This window comes from Brassica oleracea, chromosome C8, assembly GCF_000695525.1.
Source record: "Brassica oleracea var. oleracea cultivar TO1000 chromosome C8, BOL, whole genome shotgun sequence".
Classification (NCBI taxonomy): domain Eukaryota; kingdom Viridiplantae; phylum Streptophyta; class Magnoliopsida; order Brassicales; family Brassicaceae; genus Brassica; species Brassica oleracea.
In genome coordinates this window covers 26,277,389-26,294,933 of record NC_027755.1, presented here as the reverse complement: position 1 = coordinate 26,294,933, position 17,545 = coordinate 26,277,389, and the positions used below count along the sequence as shown (strand labels likewise).

General features: G+C 37.1%; 2 protein-coding genes and 1 long non-coding RNA gene across 3 annotated transcripts; 2 read left to right on the top strand and 1 right to left on the bottom strand.

The window, feature by feature from the left end:
• Nucleotides 1-4,689: 4,689 nt before the first annotated feature.
• LOC106309056 (serpin-Z10-like) lies at nucleotides 4,690-6,153 on the top strand (the record flags this gene model as incomplete). Its single annotated transcript, XM_013746135.1, has 2 exons — nucleotides 4,690-5,082; nucleotides 5,257-6,153. Coding segments are annotated over 2 exons (1,176 nt in total), but the record flags the coding sequence as incomplete, so codon positions are not given.
• A 3,230-nt stretch (nucleotides 6,154-9,383) lies between these two features.
• LOC106311144 lies at nucleotides 9,384-11,100 on the top strand. The gene is made up of 4 exons (XR_001263930.1): nucleotides 9,384-10,134; nucleotides 10,391-10,551; nucleotides 10,750-10,855; nucleotides 10,953-11,100. It is a non-coding gene; the product is annotated as an uncharacterized LOC106311144 (long non-coding RNA).
• A 3,698-nt stretch (nucleotides 11,101-14,798) lies between these two features.
• Nucleotides 14,799-16,097, bottom strand: LOC106310869 (scarecrow-like protein 32). Its single transcript, XM_013748102.1, has one exon. The coding sequence runs from the start codon at nucleotides 16,073-16,075 to the stop codon at nucleotides 14,819-14,821; it is 1,257 nt and encodes a 418-aa protein (XP_013603556.1). The 5' UTR covers nucleotides 16,076-16,097; the 3' UTR covers nucleotides 14,799-14,818.
• Nucleotides 16,098-17,545: the final 1,448 nt, after the last annotated feature.

Below are 17,545 nucleotides of genomic sequence, written 5' to 3'. Positions count from 1 at the left end.
GGTAACACGGCCTATGAGTGTTAGAGAGTGGCGTTGCATGAGCTCAGCATTATCCGGGTCTTGGATTCTGATGCGAGCAGTTCTTGGGGCTTGAGAGGGGTCAGTAGCTATTTCTTTACCTTTATCCGCTCTCCTAAGTCTTCCAGACATCTTTTGTTGTGAGGTGTAAAGCACGAAGAAACTATTGTAGTAACAGGAACCCCTGTGTCAGTTAGTTCCTTAGAGAAGCCGCTTTGAAGGCTTTAAGTAGTTGCTGGTGGAGTCAATTTGTGAGCAATAACTTCTTGGTGGTTGAGATTTAAGTGACAGATCTTCTTCTAGTTTGTGATAGAAAAATATATAAGGAAACCCTTAAGCATATTTGTGAGCTCCTTGAAAGGCTTATGTGTTCACGTCTCTGTTCTGAGGAAACCCTCGGTGTAGTGGAGATCTTCAGCGAAGTTGGGCCCTGAAGAGGAAACAGGTTCCGCTGCGGGGAAAGGTGTGGCTTTGGGTTGAAACGACCGGTTGGGAAATTCCAGCAGGCAAGTTAAGCGGCGTGAAGGCGGCTCCGGCGGTCCCTCCGACCATGGTCGGGGGAAGAACCCGATGTGTAATAGACCAGAGCGTGGAGATATCCAACGTCTTCCAGATGATCAACTCTAGAGTATGTACAAAAATGTTGTGTTGAGTACCACTAATCTTGTTAGCATTGTTAACATAGGTATAAACTCTTTTCTTCAAAAATTGTGAAGGTGATGTTATCGGAAAAACCATTTACCGGACTGAAATGAAAAACCACTAACCCTCTGAATCCAAACAACTTGTTTCTCATACACTCTAGGTTTCTTTTTCAAAATCCTCTCGCAAAATATTACCTTCTTCTTTTTGGGTAAATCGACAATATCCCAAGTTTTATTTTTTATAATTTAGATTCACTAACTCTTCTGTCTTGATACTTATCCGTTCTCTTTCGCATCATTTCTTATAGTTTTCCGAAAACTGGATGGATCACCTATGCCAACTGCAAGAGTATAATTGACTATATCTTTAAAACAAAACCTGATAGAAGACTTAGTTAGACACACATTTATGTCTGCTCGCGTCGTTTTTATCCTTTTTCTCTGTAAACTGTTCACCACTGTTTTCTATTGGTCTAATTTCATTAGGCACTTCCTGATCCTGAAATAATTTAGAACCTAGTTTCAATGGTTACAAGTACTCGGTATCTCGCCTGCTGCACCATTAATTATTGATCAACGATCACATCTTGACTAAACATTCTTTTTCTTTAGCCTTAGAAATTGTAGATGCGGCTCCACGTACAATCATGTTTTCTAACAACTAATATACGATTTCAGATGTTATCTGTTTCTTCATCATAGCTCCTTTGCATATATTCAACATGTCTTTTCGTGTTCTTTGGACTTGAAACCGTCTTATATGAAGCATGCCCAAAAAATCAGATTCTTCTTATTACTGGAATAAATGAACATCATTCAATGTTGTGATGGTGCCATTATGCATCTGAACTTGATCAGCCTACACCCACGGTATTTCGCATCTTGTCATCCTATAGGCCTAGGCATTTGGGTCCTTGAGTCGGGTTCGAGTCCTTAGGATCCTAAACATTTGGACACAACTAAAAACTTAAAAATTTTTGGGTTGGTTCAGGTCCTTTCGGATCCGGGTCGGTTCCAGTAAACAATTTCTATACCTATAAAAGAACCGCAATCTTTGGATACAAACGGTTTTGGTTTGATGTCCGGGTCTCATAAGTTATCTTCGGGTCTTTCATGTTTAGATCGGTTTATTTTTAATTTTAAATCTTTTGAATATTTTTCTGGTTTTTTCTTGTATTAGGGTTAGTTTTTGTAAATTTCAGTTCTTTGGGTATTTTCGGATCTTTTCATGTTTTTGGTTCGGTTACTTGGTATTTTTTTGATTTATTTTATATTTTTGGGTAGAATTTGGGTAATTCAGGTCTAGTTTATCCTATACCAAAATTTACACCAGAAATTTATCATATATCTGAAGCAGATATTAGGCTAGGGTTATTAAAGTTCGGGTCCAGGGTTCGGATTCGGTTTAGGTCGGGTCCAAGACCCGCGGGTTCTCCATAATGAGACCCAATGGAGGTAAAATGACATTATTCGTACCCGATCTGAACCGGTTTTTTCAGGTCTGTTTCGGTCCGGTTAAAATGCTCAGATCTATACCCTTGTTTTCAACCTTATACGTTTCAAATCAATCCTTTTATTAGGAGTTAGTATGGAATGAAAAACATGTATCAATTATCTATGAATTTCTGTGATTTCTTGTGAAAGCCGAAAAGTGATGTTTGTGATGGGTTAATTTCAAGGGTTTCACTTTTTAAAGACTTTGCCTATCGTGTTGTAACTCATCTGTTTATCTTCTCATCACTTGGTCAACATTTTTTATAATACGAGACTTTTCAAACCGTTGTATTGAAGTATTCAAATCAAGATTAATTTTTCAGTTGGTTCGATCATTAACATATAATATCCGTTTCGTGAGACCATGTATCGCTTACATAATTACATCTATCAGTTGATGTATAAGAATAATACTAACAATCCAGTACAGTTGATTGAGGCCCTGTTCGTTTGTTCACCCAGGTGATTCATCTGGGTGAAGATGCAAATTGATGTTCGTTTAGTGCATTATAATGCTACATCCAGATGAATCACCCAGCTGAATTTTTAAAAACTCATCTCAAATTCTCACCCAAATGAAGGTGAGTCTTGACGGTGCATCTGGATGCAGATGCATCTAGTTCAGTCCAAAATGATAAATGACAAAAATGACCTTTTTAAAATCAAAATATTATTTTCAAACCGTAAATTCTATTTTTTTGCATATACATTTTTCCGTTATAACCAAAAAATACATTTTCTCGAAAAAATTGAAAAACGCATTTTCCCGCCAAAACCGCAAAATTCATTTTTCCGCAAAAAATATAAAACACACATTTTCATTAAAACACATTTTTCGGCTAAACAAGTAAATCCACACTTTTCGACCAAAACCCCAAAAACGCATATTCCCGCCAAAACTCCAAAAGCATTTTCTGGCCAAAACCGCAAGAAACATTTTTCCACCAAAACCGAAAGCAACGCATTTTCTCGCCAAAAAAAAAAAAAAAGCATTTTCTCGCCAAAACCGGAAAACACAATTTTCCCGCCAAAACCAGAAAACAGAATTTTCCCGCCAAAACTGGAAAACTGAATTTTCCCGCCAAAACCAGAAAACCGAATTTTTCCACCAAAACCGAAAAAACGCATTTTTTCGCCAAAACTGAAAAAACACAATTTTCCTGCTAAAACCGAAAAACACATTTTTTTCCGTCAAACCGGAAAAGAGAATTTTCCTGCCAAAACTAGAAAATGTAATTTTCCCGCCAAAACCAGAAAACAGAATTTTCCCGCCAAAACAGGAAAAATGTATTTTCTCACCAAAACCGGAAAAACGTATTTTCCAGCTAAAATCGGAAAACATATTTTCTTGCTAAAACCGGAAAAACGCATTTTTCCGCCAAAACCGAAAAAATGAATTTTTCCCGCCAAAACCGGAAAAAATTATTTTCCCGCCAAAACCGGAAAAATGTATTTTTCCGCCAAAACCGGAAAAATGTATTTTACCGCCAAAACCGGAAAATGAAATTTTCCCCCCAAAACCGGAAAACGTATTTTCCGGCCAAAAACTTATTTTTCCGCCAAAACCGGAAAACGCATTTTCCCGCCAAAACCGGAAAACGCTTTTTCCCGCCAAAACCGGAAAAGCGCATTTCCCGCCAAATCGCGAAAAATAACTTTTCCCGCAAAAATCGTGAAAAAAAACTTTTCCCGTCAAAAACACTTTTCCCGCCAAAACCGCAGAACACACTTTTCCCGTCCAAACCGCAAAAACCTATTTTTCCGCCAAACCCATAAAAACATATTTTTCCGCCAAAACCACAAAATGCACTTTTTCGCCAAAAACACATTTTCCCTCTAAAACCGCAAAAATATTTTCCGCCAAAACCGTAAAAATGCTATTTTTCCGCCGAAACGTAAAAAACCATAAAACATATTTTTCCGTCAAAACCATAAAAATGCACTTTTTCGCGAAAACACATATTTCCTTAAAAACCGAAAAAATATTTTCGGCCAAAACCGTAAAAATGCTATTTTTCCGCCGAAACGTAAAAAAATATATTTTAGTCATTTTATTAACAAGTCCACCTGGATGCAGATGGAAGTTACAAAATGAAAAGCAAACGAACATAGTTGCATTCAGATGATTCATCTGGATACATGGACGAAATGAAGAAACAAACAACACCCAGATGGAGCATCTAGATAAGACATCTAGATGGACCATCTGGATGCATCTTCCATCCAGATGTACAAACGAACAGGGCCTGACTTTCTACCGCACAACTCTTTGTTTTCAATTCAGTCAAATACAAAAAAACAACTATCTGTATTTTATTCGATAATTTAAAGTTTGTTTTCAATATACTGACAAAGTCATTTTCAGAAAATATTAAGATAGGTTCTTAATTTGTAAATGTGCTGGAGGCAATGAGTCGAAGACTGTTCAACTTTTCGGAAACTTTGAAAACAATATATAATAATAAATTACCCCTGTATATATATTTACATCCATTCTATACATTATCAAATCGTCCGGCACTTTCTAGGCTGAAAAAAAGCTATAAAAAAGAACATGGAGAAGCAAAACGACGTTGTGGTAAGATTAGCAAAACACGTCATCGATACCGTCGCTGACGGCTCCAACCTCGTCTTCTCACCAACGTCAATCAATGTTTTGCTCAGCATCATTGCCGCTGGTTCGTGTGCCGCCACCAAAGAACAAATCCTCTCCTTCCTCATGTCACCATCAACAGAGCACCTCAACACTGTCTTGACAGAGATAGTATCGGTTGCCTTAGCCGATGGCAGCGAGAGAAATGACTTGAGCTTATCTACAGCTAATGGTGCCTGGATTGACAAATCTCTACCCTTGAAGCTTTCCTTTAAAGAGCTTTTGGAGAACCCCTACAAGGCTACTTGCAGCCAGGTTGACTTCTTTAACAAGGTAACTCTTCTATCTTCTTTGCAATGGTTTTTTATTCAAAATAAATTAGCAATTAGTGGATTGACTCAGGTCTATAATATACTATGGTAACCTTGCAATTTTCTCTTTGTGTGGGTGTTTATCACGTTAAATTTTCGGAATGATTGGTTAATTTGATGATCGCTTATTTTGAAGCCTGCGGATGTAATTGATGAAGTGAATACGTGGTGTGAAGATCACACCAGTGGACTCATCAAGCAGATTCTTCCAAAGGATTCCATTGAGGATATCCGTCAAAGCACACTAATACTTGCAAATGCAGTGTACTTCAAAGGAGCTTGGAGCGAAAAGTTCGATGCAAGGTTTACAAAAGATAATGATTTTCACCTTCTTGATGGCACCTCTGTGAAAGTCCCCTTTATGACCAGCCATAAGGACCAATACCTAAGACGCTATGATGGTTTCCAAGTTGTGCGCCTCCCTTATGTAGAGGATCAACGACAATTCTCCATGTACATTTATCTTCCTGATGCTACCGACGGATTGCCTACTCTCCTTGAGAAAATAGGCTCCGAACCAGGATTTCTTGATAACCATATTCCAGACTACCAAATAGAATTGGATGCTTTTAGAATTCCAAAGTTTAAGTTTACTTTCGATTTCAAAGCGTCAGATGTTTTGGAGGATATGGGGTTAACTTGCCCGTTTGAGTCTACTGGAGGCGGTCTAACTGAGATGGTTGATTCACCTATTGTCGGTGCGAAGTTGTATGTCTCAAACATTCTTCATAAAGCGTGCATTGAGGTGGATGAAGAGGGAACTGAAGCTGCAGCCGTTTCTGTTGGTGTCATACGACTCATGTGTTTGAGGAAAAATCCAGATTTTGTCGCTGACCATCCATTTCTTTTTACGGTAAGAGAAGACAAGAGTGGAGTGATTTTGTTCATGGGTCAAGTTCTTGATCCCTCAAAACATTGATTCAATTGCTGGTGGCGTGGGAGAAAACATTAAGCCAATAATATGTTTTATTCTATATATGTTGTTGTATGTATTATTTGTGATGAAATTGGGTTTGTAAAGCTAACAACTGAATTTGCTGGTTCTGTCAGTTTTTCTTTAATAATAAAGTTGTTTGGTAGTAGAAAAAACCACTAACCCTGAGGTATTGGGTTTGTACCACTAATCATGTTAGCATTGTTAACATGAGGTATGAACTCTTTTGTTGAAAATTTGTGAAGGTGATGTTTATTGGAAAAACCATTTACAGAACTGAAGTGAAAAACCCACTAACCCTGAATCCAAACTACTTCATTCTCATACATTTTTGGTTTCCTTTTGAAAATCCTCTTGCAAACTATTGCCTTTTTCTCTTTTGGTAAATCGACACATCCCAAGTTCGATTTTTATTTAGACTAACTAACTCTTCTGTCATGACATTTATCCATTCTTCGATCTCATTGTTTCTTATAGCTTTCAAAAAACTGGATGGATCACATATGCCAACTGAAAAAGTTGTAATTGACTATACCTTCAAAACAAACCTGATAGAAGGCTTAATATATACGTTTAAGTCTGCTAGAATACGTATAAAGCATGTCCAAAAATATCAGATTATTTTTCATTACTTAAATGTTGACATCATTCAATGTTGTGATGGTGCCATTATGCATCCATACTTGATCAGTCCTACACCCACGACATTCCACACTTTGTCGTCCTCTGACCGAACATAACCCTTGTTTCCAACTTTATATGTTTCAAACCAATCTTCATTAGGAAAACTGTGGAATGAAAAACATGTATCCAATATCCATGAATTTGTGTGATTCTTTGAGCCGAAGAGTGATGTTTGTGATGGGTTTTTAAGGGTTTTACCGTTTAAAGACTTTGCCTGCCGTGTGGTAACTCAGCTGTTTTTCTTCTCATCACTTGGTCAATATTTCTTATTATACTAGAATTTTCAAAAGGTTGCATTGAAGTGTTCAAATCAAGATTAATTGGTCAGTCGGTTCGAGCCTTAACATAATTTATCCGTTTCGTGAGACCATATATCGCGTACAACTAGTTGATTTATAAGAAGAATAATAACAAGTTATAAATTGTTTGAATATAATATTCTTTGTTTCACACTTTCAGTTGATTGACTTTCAACCACAAATCTTTGTTTCAATTCAGTCAAATACCAAAAAAATCCTGTCTGTATTTAATTTCTTATTTTAAAGCTATCGGGCCTCTGTATTCACTTCATCAATTACTTTCTTTTCTTCAAAAATTGTGAAAGCGATCTTATTCAGAAAATATTTTAAAGTAGGATTTTAGAGTATATGATTATGATGGTATCTGACCAAGTCTCTGAAAATAAAAATAATGAAAAGAAATGATAAAAGAAGAGAGAGGGAAGGAAAAGCAGAGAGATGATTGGTTGGACAGAAACGTGAACAAAACTTAAAGAGACTATTTGCTTTAGGTGTCTATCTCTCATTGATTCAATTTTTTATACTTTTAAAATCTAACCAACAAAATTAAATATATTGAAAATTTAAAATCAAATTTTCTCAACAAAATTAGGAAATCGTGTTTTCTGGCAAAATCAAAAAGTCAAGTTTTCTCTACAAATCTGCATAAAAAAAACAATTATTCCGTCAAAATAAAAAAAAAATTAAGTTTTTTTTCGCTAAAACCGTAAAACTGAGTTTTTCACTGAAACAATAAAATTGCATTTCTCATCATAACTGTAATATCGTGTTTTCGTCAAAATCTCAAAATTAGGTTTTCAGCTAGAGTCAAACTATTTTTTCGTCAAAATTGCAAAATCTTGTTTTCCGTCAAAATTGCAAAATCTTGTTTTCCTACAAAAATACAAAATTAAATTTAAATATATTTTTTGAATATTATATATAGTTCATTGTAAAGAAAATAAATTATGCAGTTTTAGTCTTTTCTTACTATATTGAAATGTTATTATAAAATTTAAAAAAACGAACAACTTAATATCAAAATGTTGCATGTGGATGCAAATACTAACTATAAAAACGAATAATGTTTGTATTCAACATCTAGATGTTGTATTCAAATGCTACATCCATATATTGCATCAAATACAAAAACGGACATGGCCTTAGATGTTAGATTCTTAATAGTAATGTTGCAATTTTCTCCTTGTGTGGATTATATGTTTATTATGTTGAATTTTCGGAAAGATTGGTTGATGATTGCTTATTTTGAAGCCTGCTGAAGTAATTGATGAAGTGAATACATGGGCTGAAGTTCACACCAACGTACTCATCAACCAAATTCTTTCAAAAGATTCCATTGAGGTTATCCCTCAAAGCACAGTGATATTTCCAAATGCAGTGTACATCAAAGGAGCTTGGAGCGAAAAATTCAATGTAAGGTTCACAAAAGATAGTGATTTTCACCTTCTTGATGGCACCTCTGTGAAAGTCCCCTTCATAGCCAGTTACGAGGACCAATACCTAAGACACTATGATGGTTTCCAAGTTGTGCACCTCCCTTATGTAGAGGATCAATGGCGATTCTCCATGCATATTTATCTTACCGATTTTAGAGAAGGATTGCCCTACTCTGCTTGAAAAAGTAGGCTCCGAGCCAGGTTTCCTTGATAACCATATTCCAGACTACCAAATAGAGTTAGCTGATTTTAGAATTCCCAAGTTTAAATTCTCTTTCGAGTTTGAAGCTTCAGGTGTGTTCAGGGGAGAATCCAGAATAAATATATTGTGGGTGCAAAAGTTAATAATGTCCTACGGGGGAAACAAACTTGGGCCAATAAAGGGAGCACAATATTACTAAACCAACTCAGCTAGCTGATTTCTTTTGCATTTTTACATACAAAACGTATAATATTAATAAAACTACGGGTAAATGCCACCATAGTCTAAGCTGTGGCTTCGCCCCTGGGTGTGTTGAAGGATATGGGATTGACTTCACCATTTGGAGGTAGTCTAACTGAGATGGTTGATTCACCTACCATCGGTGAGAAGTTGTATGTCTCAAACATTCTTTATAAAGCTTGCATTGAGGTGGATGAAGAGGTAACTGAAGCTGCAGCCGTTTCTATCGACGTCGTAAGGCCCGTATGTTTATCTTTATATATAAAAGAAGGATTGGATCCCTCCCAGACTATCCACGTCAGCTGACAGGTCACAAATTCGCGTGATACTGTTACGACACGTATGAAACGCATCGTTTCGTTAACATGCACTTATCATAATTGCGGTCTTCGCTTTGGGCTTTATGTCGCTCGTACGTTTGCGACACATCGACCACATATGTCGAAGGAAACCCTAATCAGTCGCGATGCGAACCTTCCTGTTCTTCGTTTCTCTTCGATCGGCAGAGGGACGATTCAGTTTCTGTAACTGTGTGTTGTTATATTAATAAAGGTAACACACATAACCATATCTCCAAAAGGCTATAAAAAGGCTAGCTTTCCTTCCCTCAAAACCATACATCACCATATCTCCAAAATTTTCAATCTTTCCTTCATTTCTCGCATACCCATCTCCAAAAATCTCAGCTTGAACTGGATGATGTTAATCGATTGCTGATTAACTTTCCCTCACGTTGATTTTTTTTCCTGTTAACCCGCCATGGCCGCAAGCTTTGAGGTCAAACCCCTCCAGAAAAACCGCTTCACTCACCCTCTCTCGCTTTCAATACTTCATCTTGAACCGTCTCCACGCCGCGACTCCAACCACCACCGTAACAAGATCTCTTCTCTCAAACCTATGGGAGGAGAGAGAGAGGTGTTACGCTACAAATTGAGGTGCGGAGAAGGTGAACGGTGTAAAGTCTGCTCTTTTGTGCTCTCAAGGAGACCCACAGGATCTCTGGCAGCCTCCCGGAGATGGAGTTTCCCTTCGGTTTAATCCTGGTCGTGGCGGTGGTGGAACAGGGTCGGATTCGAAAGACAATTCTTGGGGTGTATTATATTTCAGTCAAATGTCATTCATGTTATGAATCTGAGCTTCAAGACACTAATGAGATCATGAGAGTTTGAAGAAGTATTTAATAGACCTGGTGAACCAAGGAAAGATTCTGAGTGTGAAGGTAAGCTTTTTTTTTCATTTCTGACACATGGATGAATGATTTGCTTTAACCATGACTCTGTTTTAGTGTTTTTTTTTTAATTTTAATCCATGTAAGCAGATAATAAAGTGTGTAAGGAATGTGAAAAATGTTTCAAGCGGTTATAGTTTTGTAGAATTCGACTCAGAGATGTACATGTGTATAATAGCTGTCTCTTTGAAACTTCTAGTTGATTGGATTTGATGAATCACAGCAACTCATTTCTGTTTGATTTCAGGGAGCTTCTTTGGATGGGCTTGCTTTAAAGTTAAAATTTTCTGAACGCAAATGGAGTGTGACGGTTGGGAAAGATTCAGAAAATCATCAACAAAGCTACATGTGAAAAGTTAGCTGTTGAGGCAACCAAGAAAGAACTAAGACAGTCAGTCCATTTGGCAGGTAACAACGCACTTACTGAAGTTCTGGTCTTATGCATCGTTTCGGTTTATGACTATCTTTATAAATAATTTACAACAGCTACACGGGGATGTGACATTAGCCTCTATCAGAATTAAAACTATTGTTAGATTTACTATTCCGAGCAATATCAACCACAACCATTTACGTTTTGTTGTTTATGTGAATTGAGGGTCTCAGACTTACAAAGAGGAATGCTGGACATTATACATGTTATGGTTCTGTTTAGTTCATGGCAAAACACGAAAAAGCATTGTGGAGCACCCATTTCCACCTACATCATTTGGTAAGCCTTATGTTGCACTCTTCTATCTCTCTCTCTCCCTCTCATATCCTCAACCATCTTTATTTAGATGCATTATCTTTATTTACCTTGTTTGCAGGTCATTCAGTGGGCTAAAGAGGGAGAATAGCCACACGCGTTCTGTTGAAAATGTTGTGTTGACCAGAGTGTAATAAGTCTCCACTTTGATTGATACTGAGTGTAGACTTTCTAGAGTGTAGTTTGCACATGTCTGAACTTTGACACCCTATGTAAATGGTTACAACAGAAGCTTCAAAAGGTTCGATTTTTAGAAAAGAGGTTTTCAAACAAGATAGAAAAAAATGACAAAAGGAACACCGAGCACAACTATAAATTAAGTCAAATAATTTCCAGCAATAGCCTTTTTCAGAAAAAAAATAATAATTTCCAACAAAACGTTTGTACTACAACAATCACAACAGTTATTACATGCAGATTCTACACGTCCAACGGAATTAAATCACAGAGCAAACAATATATTTAATTTTATCTTACACTTTATTCAACTAATTCTAAATATTATACTCCCTCTGTTTTTTATCGTAAGTACTTTAAGTAAAATTTGTTTTTTTCAAAATATAAGGAGTTTTCATAATTCAAATTAACTTTTATTTTTATTGGGTATAGTGTGACCAATCAAATAATATATACTTATATATAATTGGTTTAACTGCACCTAATTTATATATTAAATGCTATTTTTGGAAAAATTAATAACTTTCTTAATATTTGTGCATTCACCTAAAACTACCTACATAAAAAAATATGTCAGAGCATTTCAGACAATTTAGGATTTAGTAAACATTATATAATCAAAGAAAAAAATCTTAAAATATCTCCACATCCAAAATAAGATGTTAGAAATCAGATTAATCTCATTTCAACCACCGTATGGATGAGTCAGATGCAAACGAAGATAGCCCTGTTCGTTTCGTAAACTGGATGCAGCATCCAGACTCAGACGCGGACCGATGTTCGTTTGGCGCGAAACAGGAGGTTAAGTTGGACGCGGCATCCAGATTAATTTTGAAAACTCATCCGGATTTTTCGGGATTTCTGGATGAGATGTTTGAACGCTTCCAACTACAGCAAGCTACAATTTCCAGACGCATGATCCAAAATTTCCAGAATCGCGAACGAACAACATCTGATTGCTGCATCCAATTACTGCGCGCGGATGCCGCGTCTGGAATTCTCATCCAGTTTACGAAACGAACAGGGCCGATGAGAATGAACATGTGTTTCTGCTAAACAAAAACTAACTGGGTTTCACTCTCTCATGTGTCCACTTAACTTAATACTTTTACAAGGAGGTGACACTTGGATATTTGTTTTGTCTTTTAAAAACCTTAGATATTTAACATTCAATTGTATCTTTGTGGGCTTCTCTACCATTCATGAATTTTGCTCCATTCCGAAGCTCCCATCTTCTCCAATCTGAAACCACAAGTTTGAACTTGAATTCTAAAGCGTCAAAGGATCAAACATATAGAAAAATCAAAAGCAACTCTGGTAAAAAAAGATGAACGAAGGATACGTTTGAAACATAAAACAAGCATGAACCTGATTTGTAAGGCAGTAAAGGATCAGACTGATCAAAACGTTCACTCTTGGGAGGAAAAAGATTGACATTTTTATTTTGAAACAGATAGAATTCTTACAATGAAGAAGATGTGTCTAAGAGAGGTTTTCTCTGAGTGGCTGGAACAAGAACCTACGAGAAACCTTGCAACGCAATCTCCCTTGGCTCCAGCGACCAGCCAAAATGGCAACAATGAAGACGGTGATACAAGCCAAGACGATGGCCAGAGTTAGCCCGTCCACTGGGTGTTCTCTTTGTTCTTCCTACTCGGCATTGTTTCTTCTCTGGTCTTATCGCGAACAAAACATAGCGTTTTATGAATCAATAGATCAAAGATAATAGATTAAGAGAGTTAACCATTAGAGATTCAGACAGAACTCTGTAACCTGTAATTCTTTTTGAATTTATGAAAACATTAAACCGTGGAATCAAATATTCCAATTACATAAATTATGATTCTAGCTTCCTTTTATAAAACTTTAGAGTAAATTTTACAGAATTCTGTAACCTGTAATTCTTTTTGAATATTAACGTGTAATTGAAATTTATATTAAATATTTATTCTAACTATTTCAATTATTTTTAAATTTTTATCATCGGGCGGGCCGATCCTAGTATTTGATGAAATAACCAGTTTTTGTAGCTGGCCAAGTGACCATCCATTTCTATTTACGGTGAGAGAGAAGACAAGAGTGGAGTGATTTGGTTCATGGGTCAAGTTCTTGATCCTTCAAAACATTGATTGAATATACTGGTTGCGTGTGATAAAACATTAACCAATGTTTGTTGTGTCTATTATTGGTTGGTTAGATTGAATTGAGTTTGTAACACCAGCCACTGACTTTGTTATGTTTCTTACTGCTTTGTTTCCTACAATAAAGTTGCTTCTTGACTCGTATGCTTCATCTGATCCCGAAAGTAAGATTTTCTAGAGTATGCACGGCTTATTAAGAATTTAATAAATGTTTATAATTTAATTTATTTTTTACTTTATTATACGCTTTCCAATAACTTTCCACCAATGAAATTTAATCAATTCAAATATTCTCAATTAATGTTCTTCAAAAGTATAAAAAAATACCTTAATAATATAGAAAATCTATCTTTGTGGAACAAGAAAAAAATCTAAAGAATCTTACTTTCGGGACCAGAGGGAGTATATGGTTTAGTTGTTAGTCCAAAATCCTAATTCTTCTTAATTAAAGGTATATATAACGCAAAATACAGCAATCCTAAATACTGATATCCAATCATAACCGGTAGTTAAATGTAAGACTTATTCTTGGGTTCACCCTCTAGGGTGAACCTCTAAGTTCACCGACTAATAGGATTGTGTTATTTCATATTCGATATCTTTTAAAAAATGAAACAAAATATTGTCAAATTAATATTATCTTTTTAAAATTAAAAGGTAAGAAGAAATAAATAAAAACTAGTACTAATTACAAAAAAAAAAAAATTTAACGTCGTCAGCAAAACATTAAACCCTAAATCCTAATTCCTAAACCCTAAACCCTTGGGTCAACCCTAAACTTTAGGATAAATCTTAAACTCTAAATCAAAATCACTAAACACTAAAACACTCAAGGGTTTAGGGTTTAAGATTTAGGGTTTAGATTTTTAGGGTTTAGTGTTTTTATTTAGAGTTTAGGATTTATCCAAGGGTTTAGGGTTTACCCAAGGGTTTAGGGTTTACCCAAGGGTTTAGGGTTTACCCAAGGGTTTAGGGTTTACCCAAGGGTTTAGGGTTTACCCAAGGGTTTAGGGTTTACCCAAGGGTTTAGGGTTTACCCAAGGGTTTAGGGTTTACCCAAGGGTTTAGGGTTTACCCAAGGGTTTAGGGTTTACCCAAGGGTTTAGGGTTTACCCAAGGGTTTAGGGTTTACCCAAGGGTTTAGGGTTTACCCAAGGGTTTAGGGTTTACCCAAGGGTTTAGGGTTTACCCAAGGGTTTAGGGTTTACCCAAGGGTTTAGGGTTTACCCAAGGGTTTAGGGTTTACCCAAGGGTTTAGGGTTTACCCAAGGGTTTAGGGTTTACCCAAGGGTTTAGGGTTTACCCAAGGGTTTAGGGTTTACCCAAGGGTTTAGGGTTTACCCAAGGGTTTAGGGTTTAGGATTTAGGGTCTAGGGATTAGGATTTAGGATTTAGGGTTTAGTGTTTTGCTAACAACGTTAAAAAAAAAAAAATTAATTTTTTTTCTGTAACTAATATTTTTTTTTACTTTTTTTATTTTAAAAACATACTATAACTTGCCAATATTTTGTTTCCTTTTTAAAAAGATATCGAATTTGAAATAATGAAATCATATTGGTCGGGGGTGAACCCAAGAATAACTCTAAATGTAAAACCAAATCAACCCCAACTAAATCGGAACCCAAACGGTAGCAAACACAACACTATGACCTTTCCACGTCAGCACTAGACTCTCGTCGTCATCATCCTTCTTCATTCCCCATCCAACGGCGTGCTCCCCCAGCATCGCCTTCAACTCCGAAACCGCCTCTTCTCTAACCCTAACTCCACCGAACTCATTATCTCTCATCCTCTCAAGCCACCGTCCCTTCGTCTCCGTCCTCTCAACCCTCTCCACACCTTCCTTGGCCACCACGTTTTCTATCTTCCAGCTTATCTCCGCCTCGTACAGCCTCCTCTGCTCGCTCATAAACGTGTCCGTCGTGTCAAAAGGGATCCAGAAGTAGTTAAACGCGGAACTTAGCCGCGTGACGAGATTATCCGACGTGAGATCTGCGTCTTCTTCGATTAGGGTTACCATTGTTGGGTTCAGGGATCGGAGTTGGTTCAAGAAAACGTTACGGAGAGATAACGAAGATGGTGATGATGGAGTTAGGGTTTCGTCGGGGATGTAGCGGAGCATCATGTGGCAGTTAACGACGAGAGCTTCGTTGTAGGAGGTAGGGTACATCCGTAAGTGTTGGAGCAGTGAGGAGAAGCCATCGGAGTACGTTGAAGGTATGATGGTGAACTGCATTTCTATGTTTCTCGAGGTGGCGAAGTTGACGAGCTTTGAACCGAGCTCTTCATAGGAGATGTTGATGAATGGTGGAAAGTTGGAGGCGGAGGAGACCACGGTGAGTTTGAGAAGCAGAGGTTTGTTGAGTTTGGTTGCTATGGCGTCTATGAGAGTAGGGATTTGCATACAGTGAGTCAAACTTAGGTCAACGATGTGAACCTTTGCGTAGCCTTCCACGGCGGTTAAGATCGCCTCGTTGGCCGCGATGAATCCGAACCTGTGCCACGGAGTTAGGTCGATGAACCCGGCGAGCTCCACGACTGAGAACCGGTGTATTTCATCTGCCGGCGGTTGGAAGACGGTGTTTCCGAAGGTGGAGAAGAGTGTGGGGATTTTGGAGACGGCACGTGAGAGCAACGCGCGGACGAAGGCAGATGTGAGTCGTTGGGTGGAGGAGTCGCCGTCGGGTGAGGCAATGTTGTTGAGGACCCAAAGGAGTTGGTGAACCAGTGCGGCGTCGTTGGAGTCGATGGCGGTGGCGCAGTGTAGGAGGAGCTGTTCCATGAAGCTAGCGTCTCCGCCGCTGCCGCAGCGTTGGGATTTGAGAGAAGGGAACCGGGTCGGGCTTATGATCCTCGTTCTGGTCATTTGGGTCCGGTTTAGAGAGAAGTGTGTTACTAGTCTCTCTTCTTGTGGTTTTGCATGACACATAAGGAAACAAAAAGAATAAAAAGCGTAGAGAAGGTGACGAAAACGACATGTCCATAATATTATGTATTTTCACGCTGATTAATTAATTTTATGTATTTAATATTCTGAAAAGTGAAGAACAGAGAGAAACCAGACAAAGAGAGGGATGTGGAAAGAAAGAGACGAGTCAATACACAGAGCCGTGTAACCTTATCATCGGGAAACGCACCGTTTCGGTCGGTCGTTTATGCAGGACAAATCAATACAATAACAGCTTTTACTATATAGATATCTATCTAGCTGAGTCGTTCGGTATGATTATCTATCCACATATGTATGTGCAATATGTCTGAAATAGCAAAAAATAGGAATATCTAGTTAGATTGTAGGGTGTGCATTCTATGATCGATCATTTGGTATGTTATCTAGGGAAAGTATTGCATTTTATATCGTTGACCCAAGCTGTGGTAAGTTCCATATATGTTTTTTGTTATTATAGGAGTATATAGTAGGGAAAAAAAAGAGTACTGCTTGAAGGCGGGTGACATGTGAATATGTAGTGTCTGGTTTGTATTGTATTCATGTGTGTATGTACGGCTGAGTTTTTTTGTCATCTAGGTTACTATTATTCTCTTTTCCCTGAACAATCGCATTCATCAATAAAATCACTGCATGCACTTTACAACGAATTAAAGAATATGAAAACCATACGATTGGTTATATGATTTTGTTACGCTTGTATATTTAGCATCCGGATGTTATTGATCAGTTGACTGAATTCGAAATCTAGATGTCAAAGAGCCTAGGAACTTGGCAATTTAATAATTGTATTTGTTATTGGAAATGCTGTGTTTAATTTGATGATATCTAATATATATAAAAGTTGCAACCTGTCTACTAGCATAGATTTATAAGTTTTTTGCGAGTTCACCCAGAAGTGAACCACTAAAATAATACTCTCTCCGTTCCTTAATGATAGACTTTCTAGAAAAAAACGTTTGTTTCAGAAATATGTATTTTTTGTGTTTTCTATGAAAAACTTGTAACCTTCAAGAAAATTAATTGTCTTTATTGAATTATTATTGGTTAAAAGTTATTGAAAATTGAAAATTACAGAAAATGATACATTTACTATGGTAGTTTAATGTGTTTTCTTAATATGTGTGAAAATACTAAAAAGTCTAGCTTTTAGAAACAGAGGGAGTAGTTAATAAAAATTTGTCATGTCATATTATGTTCGCGGAAAAAATAAATAATCAGAGAATAATATTAATTGCCGACACTACAAGAAAACAGGTCGTTTCCGACTACGGTATTAGTCGGTATTCAGTCGGTAAATGGTCATTTCCGACTGATTGACGACTGATAAGAGTCGTCGTAATATACCTCGTCGCTAAATATTTTAGTCGTAAAACAGTCGGTATTTAG